Source organism: Diachasma alloeum, unplaced genomic scaffold (assembly GCF_001412515.2).
Source record: "Diachasma alloeum isolate Michigan unplaced genomic scaffold, Dall2.0 Dall_scaffold_00392, whole genome shotgun sequence".
Lineage (NCBI taxonomy): Eukaryota > Metazoa > Arthropoda > Insecta > Hymenoptera > Braconidae > Diachasma > Diachasma alloeum.
Genome location: NW_021680531.1, coordinates 407,494 through 415,405, shown reverse-complemented (window position 1 = coordinate 415,405; position 7,912 = coordinate 407,494). Strand labels below are relative to the sequence as shown.

The 7,912-nt window shown below is 49.3% G+C and overlaps 2 protein-coding genes across 2 annotated transcripts; both read left to right on the top strand.

The window, feature by feature from the left end:
• The first annotated feature begins 2,239 nt into the window (after window positions 1-2,239).
• LOC107041920 lies at window positions 2,240-3,211 on the top strand. Its single transcript, XM_015262736.1, has one exon. The coding sequence runs from the start codon at window positions 2,240-2,242 to the stop codon at window positions 3,209-3,211; it is 972 nt and encodes a 323-aa protein (XP_015118222.1).
• On the top strand, window positions 3,211-3,771 carry LOC107041919. The gene has a single exon (XM_015262735.1). It carries the CDS (start codon window positions 3,211-3,213, stop codon window positions 3,769-3,771), a length of 561 nt encoding a protein of 186 aa, XP_015118221.1.
• The last annotated feature ends 4,141 nt before the right edge of the window (window positions 3,772-7,912 follow it).

Genomic DNA, 7,912 nt, shown 5'->3' with positions numbered 1-7,912 from the left:
TAGGCGAACTTCCGATGATGATGACACAGTATTGCTCTCATAGAAAGCGAAAAGACGCAAAAATTTTAATGAAAATTTTTTCTCCTACGCATTGTTTCTCTTTTCCATCGTGATGCATCTCTTTTCTAATCCATATTCATCAAAGGAATGGATTGAAATATCAATTTCTCAATAAAAACGAGGCAGCTCTCCTAGAAGGTGTATAAACGCGAAAATTTATGAAAAAAAAATTTTCTCCGGTACACTGGTTGTCTCTCTCACGATGGCGTTTTTTTTTACATCATATATGGATGTCCTCTATGAGAAAAAAAATATTCCAGTCGAATACCGGACGGCCCTGGAGTCGAAAAAAAATGAAAACCTAAAAATTCATCGAAATTGAGGTGTAGAAGCTTCTTCACGCCTATGGAATATTTTTTTCCTGAAAGTACGAACGAAAACAAAAAGTTTTCTTCTTTTATTTGTTCGAATCGGATGCGCCATGCGAAAGTTATGAATTTTTGAAAATTTAAAGTTTGGTAGTCATTATCTCAGAAACAAAAAATCATGAGGCAATGAAATTTGGCAGGAATACTGTCTATATATAGTATATTCGTGGGGACAGTGACCTAAATTAGGTTACGGTGGGATGCGAGGAACAAGATGAAACTTTTGTAATTATTTCAACAACATAAGTGATATCTTCAAAATAAAAAACAAAACAAATGTTTTTATAAAAATATCTGTCAAGCCCTGGGAATCCAGGAGCCACGTTACAGCCACGGTATTTGCGTGGCTGTTACGTGGCTATTAGGATTGTCATTTTCTGGGGCTACAAAGGGGGAAATGATATCTGAAAATACAATAAAAGTGGATAGACGAATTATTAGTTTATATTTGCACTGTTTATAACATTGTTTTCTATTAATTGATTAAAATTAATGTGAGTGTATATAATGATAATACAAGTCCCGTAGGGGGAATGCCGGGAGATGGCGGCAGTGTCGACATCCCAACGGGGTCGGTCAAGTCGACAGTAGTCGCAGCCAGAATAAGTGAGACCCCAACAGAGGTGGGGCGCCACGGTCGATTCTGACGGCTGGGCGAGCTGCCTGTGCCAGTAACTCGGCAGTAGGGCCAGAAGAAGAATATCCATGGATTTTTGGAGTGGGGGACAAGCATATGAGTGGGAATTACGTAGAGTGGAGGTACCCTGGGCAAGGAAAACTTCTGCTAGAAGCCCTATAGCAGTCACGCTGTCACAGGGGTAGGTTCGAAGGGGGGTTCATGTCCTCCTCGTCCTCAATGTTTACTTTATGTTTTTCCGTTGATTCTGTGGTGACTGTGTCTCCACTACATCTCTGTCATTCACACACGCAAACACATACACACACTCAATTTTCCTCTTTAGACATTGGGCCAATTCTCCAATTTTCCTGTCGAGACATTGGGCCAATTCCCGAATTAAAAATCCATTTCCGTGNGAAGCCCTATAGCAGTCACGCTGTCACAGGGGTAGGTTCGAAGGGGGGTTCATGTCCTCCTCGTCCTCAATGTTTACTTTATGTTTTTCCGTTGATTCTGTGGTGACTGTGTCTCCACTACATCTCTGTCATTCACACACGCAAACACATACACACACTCAATTTTCCTCTTTAGACATTGGGCCAATTCTCCAATTTTCCTGTCGAGACATTGGGCCAATTCCCGAATTAAAAATCCATTTCCGTGTCATAAACCTCATGACCCGTTTATTGCCATAATCCTCCATGCGTCCTAATCCCTCATCATCACCTGGCGTCCATAATCCCTCGTCCGCCTGACCGGCGCCTGTGACGTCACGACGGAAATTTCCCCGCCGGGACCCCCGAGCCAATCACAGCTCACCGGCGGGAACTTACAGCGCCGCCCCAATCGGAAGCCAGGATTTTACTCATCCCTTCTCCGAAATTTCCACCAATCACATCCTTGCGCTCTCCTTAAATACCGCACACTTTCCACATTCATCATCAGTCAATCATTCACTCGACACTCACTCATCACTCAACCACTGGACAACACATCGACAGACAGCACAAGTCTTCTTACGAATAACTCTCCACTCCTGTAAATATTAACGTTCAAAACTCAAATATATTTCGCTCAACGTTGGATCTCTGAGTTTTCATTAATAACCTGCTCACTTCCACAAATTGGTGACCCCGACGTGATCAGAAATTGGAATCGTGGACATCGAGCAGTCGGCAACTCAGAGGACTCGATGATCTTGCAGCGAGGCGACGGTTCACTACAGCAGCAGCAGCAGAACGTGCCACCAGCAGCTCTATTTGACACGGCCAACCCCGTCTCACCTCCATCGCAGCCAGCAATGACTCCAGAACAGCAGCAGAACCTCTTGGTAGAGGGAATGGCGCAGATCAGCCGGGTAGCTCTCCAGCTAGGAGAGTTCACCCCGGAGGATCCAGAGCTATTCTTCAGTATCGCTGACCGCGGTTTTCATGCGGCCGGCATCACCTCCAAGGCGACCAAGTTCGCACACATATGTGGCAAGCTCTCCAAGTCAAAGCACACCGTCGAGGTGAGAGACATCATCCTCAACCCTCCAGCCGACAACCCCTACACACACCTGAAGACGGAGCTAATAAAACGCCTCAGCTCCTCTCAGGAAGAGAAGACAAGGAGACTCCTGGAGAGCGCAGAGATGGGAGACATGAAACCGTCTCAGTTTCTGCGCCACCTTAAGAGCCTGGCAGGATCCAGCTTCTCCGACGACACCCTCCGGACACTGTGGGTCACACGCATTCCATCTGACGCCCTGGCGTTGTTGGTCACACAACGCAGCGCCAGTCTCGAGGACGCCGCAGAACTCGCCGACAAGACCCTCCAGATCCTAAAGCCAAGGATCCCAGTAGTCGCCCCACAGATTGCCGAGACATCTGTCCACAGCATCGAGGCACTCCTGAGTCTCAAGCTCTTCCAACTCTCTCTCACCCTCGACGAGAAACTCAACTCGATGCGAGGCGAAATCGAGAGCTTCAAACGGTTGAGCAGAGCTGACGGGGGAAATCCAGGACGGGGATTCAGGCATGGCAGATCCAAGTCACGTTCGAAGCACCGGCAGGCAGAGATCAAGGGCCCCTGCTGGTACCACTGGAAGTTCGGACCCAGCGCCAGGACCTGCACACAGCCGTGCAACTTCACTGCCTCGAAAAACGGGACAAACAGTCACTAATGGCGGCTAGTGACTCAAGATCAACGACCCGCCGCCTCTTCATCACCGACCAGGAGACCAAGGTGCGCTTCCTGATCGATACCGGAGCAGACCTGTGCGTCCTCCCGCGGCGACTTGTACGTGGGCCACAGCGTAAATCCACATACGAGCTATTGGCGGCGAACGGCACAGTCATCCCTACCTACGGCACCATCAACATCGCACTCAACCTGAGACTTCGGCGGACGTTTCCTTGGCGTTTCGTCATCGCTGATGTCTCCAAGCCCATCATCGGAGCGGACTTCCTGTTCCACTACGGACTGATGGTGGATCCATGCAACGGAAGGCTCGTGGACTCTCTCACCTCACTCACCTCACTCGGTCAAGTCGAAGCTGTTGACTTGCCGAACATCAAGACGGTGACAGGTACATCGCAGTACCACGAGCTTCTCCAGCAGTTCCCCAACCTCACCAGACCAGACGGGACGGGCAAACCTCCGCAGCACAGCACCAAGCATCACATCCAGACCACACCAGGACCACCGGTCAACAGCAAACCCAGACGACTGGCTCCGGACTGACTCGCAGATGCCAAGAAGGAATTCCACGCCATGGTTGAACTTGGCACTGCTCGACTTTCAAACAGCCCATGGTCATCAGCACTACACATGGCGAAGAAAAAGAACTACGAGTGGAGACCCTGTGGAGACTACCGTGCACTCAACGCACGCACATGGTCATCAGCACTACACATGGCGAAGAAAAAGAACGACGAGTGGAGACCCTGTGGAGACTACCGTGCACTCAACGCACGCACAGTTCCAGACCGCTATCCCGTTCGCCACATCCAGGACTTCTTCCAGACGCTCCGGGGCAAGCAGATCTTTTCAACGATCGACTTGGTCCGAGCATATCACCAAATCCCTGTTGCTGAGGAGGACATCCAGAAGACGACCATCACTACACCATTCGGCATGTTCGAATTCCCGTACATATCGTTCGGTCTACGCAACGCAGCCCAGACGTTCCAACGCTTCATTGACGAGGTACTACGGGACCTGGATTTCTGTTACGCCTACATCGACGAGATCCTGATAGTGTCGGAAACTCCAGAGCAGCACCTCCAACACCTCAGGATCCTGTTCGAGCGACTCCAGTCGTATGGCCTCCTCATCAATCCACAGAAGTGCGTCCTCGGCCAGCCAGAAGTGGAGTTCCTGGGCTACCTGGTATCCAAGGAGGGCACTCGGCCGCTGCCCAAGAAAGTCCAAGCCATCCTGGACTACCCAACACCTCAGACAGCCAAACAGCTTCGCCAGTTCTTGGGTATGCTGAATTTCTACCGGAGATTCATACCCAGAACTGCTCAGGACCAGGCCCCACTCAACGGCTTCTAGAGGGGAACATCAGAGGAAAAACGCCCCTCAACTGAACTCCGGAAGCTCAAGCAGCCTTTACCACCTGCAAGATCAGCCTCGCAGACGCTGCACTCCTGGCTCACCCCAAGGCCGTCGCCACGCTCGCACTCATCTGCGATGCTTCCGACCACACCGTGGGCGCAGCGTTGCAGCAACAAATCAACGGAGACTGGGAGCCGCTAGTTTTCTTCTCCAAGAAACTCAGCCCAGCAGAGAGAAAATATAGCGCATTCGACCGTGAACTCCTCGCAATCTACCTAGCCATCAAACACTTCAGGCACATGCTAGAAGCCAGGACGTTCACCATCTACACCGACCACAAACCCATCACCTTCGCATTCCGCCAGAAGCCAGAGAAGTCATCACCCAGGCAGTCCCGTCATCTCGACTTCATTAGTCAGTTCAGCACTGACATCCGCCACGTCTCGGCCAAGGACAACGTCGTCGCTGACGCACTGTGCCGCATCGAGGAAGTCACGCTGCCCCTGGACTACACGGCCCTGGCCGCATCACAGCACGATGACAAGGAGCTGAAGATATTCCTACGCACAGGGTCTGGCTTGCAACTCAAGCAAGTTCAGATCCCAGGAGCAGGCGTAGCTGTCTTCTGTGATATGTCATCATCATCACCAAGGCCATTCCTGACACCATCATTCCGCAAAGCAGCCTTCAACACCATCCACAGTCTGGCTCACCCAGGGATCAACGCATCGGTCAAACTGGCGACACAACGCTACGTTTGGCCATCCATCAAGGCAGACTGTCGCGAGTGGGCTTGCTCGTGCATCTAGTGTCAGCAAGCCAAAGTTACACGTCACGTATCAGCTCCAGTGGGATCGTTCGCAGCACCATCATCTCAGTTCGAGCACGTCCACATGGACCTCATCATCCTCTCCAGCTCGGAGGGCCGCCGATACTGCCTCACATGCGTCGACCGCTTCTCCCGATGGCTTGAGGCATTCCCACTGGAGGACCAGGAAGCTCACACTGTTGCCAGAGCCTTCTACGAGGGGTGGATATGCCACTTCGGTGTTCCCCTTCGTAGTACCACCGATCAAGGGCGGCAATTTGAGTCACATCTGTTCAAGCATCTCAACAGCTTGGCAGGTACGTCTCACTTGAGGACAACTGCCTACCACCCAGCAGCCAACGGAATGGTCGAGCGCCTCCACCGACATCTCAAGGCAGCCATCAAGTGCCACGATAACTCCAGATGGACACAAATGCTCCCCACCATTCTCTTGGGAATTCGGGCAGCCTGGAAGGAGGATCTCCAGGCATCAGCAGCCGAGCTGGCGTACAGCGAACCCCTTCGTCTGCCTGGAGAGTTTCTCGCCCCTCGAGGAGTCAGCCACCAAGACGATCCGGCGGACTACGTGAAGGACCTACGCCAGCACTTCGCCGACTTGCGCCCCGCCAAGTTCAAACGCCACGGAGAACACAAAACCTTCGTGTTCAAGCATCTGGCCACGGCGGAACAAGTCTTTGTCAGGCACGACGCTCCAAAAGGACCTCTCCAGATGCCCTACCAAGGACCTTTCAAGGTCATTCACCGCAACACGAAGGCGTTCATCGTCCACATCAAAAGCAAGGATGTGAACGTCTCCATCGACAGGCTGAAACCGGCTTACGTCATCGCTGATGACGAGCCAGGCTTTCAGCACCCCAGCCCAAGGACACCGACTCCCGAGCCTGAGGTACCATCGCAGCCAGTGCAGCCACCACCACCAGAAACGACACCCCCGACAACGGGCTCAGGAAGACGCGTTAGATTCGCCGAGCGCTACCAGGCCGGATTCTTGTAAATATTTTCAATGACCTTACACATGCACACATGACACATTCACACATCACTCTTATCGTGATCCAAATCACTGGCAGGGGGGTACTGTGGGGAGTGTGTCTCCACTACATCACCTGGCGTCAATAATCCCTCGTCCGCCTGACCGGCGCCCGTGACGTCACGGCGGAAATCTCCCCGCCGAGACCCCCGAGCCAATCACAGCTCACCGGCGGGAACTTACAGCGCCGAACCAATCGGAAGCCAGGATTTTACTCATCCCTTCTCCAAATTTTCCACCAATCACATCCTTGCGCTCTCCTTAAATACCAGACACTTTCCACATTCATCATCAGTCAATCATTCACTCGATACTCACTCATCACTCAACCACTGGACAATACATCGACAGAGAGGACAAGTCTTCTTACGACTAATTCTTCACTCCTGTAAACATTAACGTTCAAAACTCAAATATATTTCGCTCAACGTTGGATCTCTGAGTTTTCATTAATAACCTGCTCACCTCCACAATTCATTCGCCCGCTAATTAATATTAAGGGATGAGACAAGGACTTTTCGATGGAGAATTCGATTCCCCATCTATTAATCCCCGTTTCATCCCTTAATCTTTGGAATAAAAAAATTGAAACTGCGACGAAAGTCACGGTGCTACGAGAAACCCATTGGTTTCTCGGCGCGGAGTGCCACCCCAATAATTCGCCCGCTAATCAAAAAATCGTCTCTCCGCTCCTAATTAACATTAAGGAATGAAGCCAATGCTGTTCCATGGGGAATTAAATTCCCCATCCAGCTACCCCCGTTTCATCCCTTAATCTCTGTAATAAAAAAATAAAAACTGCGACAAAAGTCACGGCGCAATGAAAAACCGAATGGTCTCTCGGCGCAGTGACTCCCGATAACTCGCCCGCTAATTAAAAAATCGTCTCTCCCCGCCTAATTGACATTAAGGAATGAAACCAATGCTGTTCGATNTCGTATCTCTGCTCCTAATTAACATTAAGGAATGAAACCAATGCTGTTCGATGGAGAATTAAATTCCCCATACAGCAACCCCAGTTTCATCCCTTAATCTCTCTAATAAAAAAACAGAGTGCGTGGAGTCCACGCGCGACAGAAGTGAAACTTCTTTTTAGTATTCTCAAATTTTTTTGTCCAATTTGTTTTTCCTGAAAATTTTTTTTTCGCTTCTCATGCTTGAGAAAGCATTATTATTATGATTATATATAGAAATTCGATGGGATACTAGGAAATTAATAACAAGAAAATTTGAATGACTTTTTTCATTTTTTACCATTCAGCAGATAAAAACTTTCAATTTTCAAGTTCAGATTTTTAATTGCAATTTTTAATTTCAATTTTAAATTTGAATTCCAAATTTCAATTTTATATTAAAAGTTTTAATTCGAAATTTCAATTGAAGTTTTCAATTTTTAATTTTCATTCAAAATTTCAATCTCAAATTTCAATTTCCAATTCAGAATTCCAATTTCAGAATGGAAA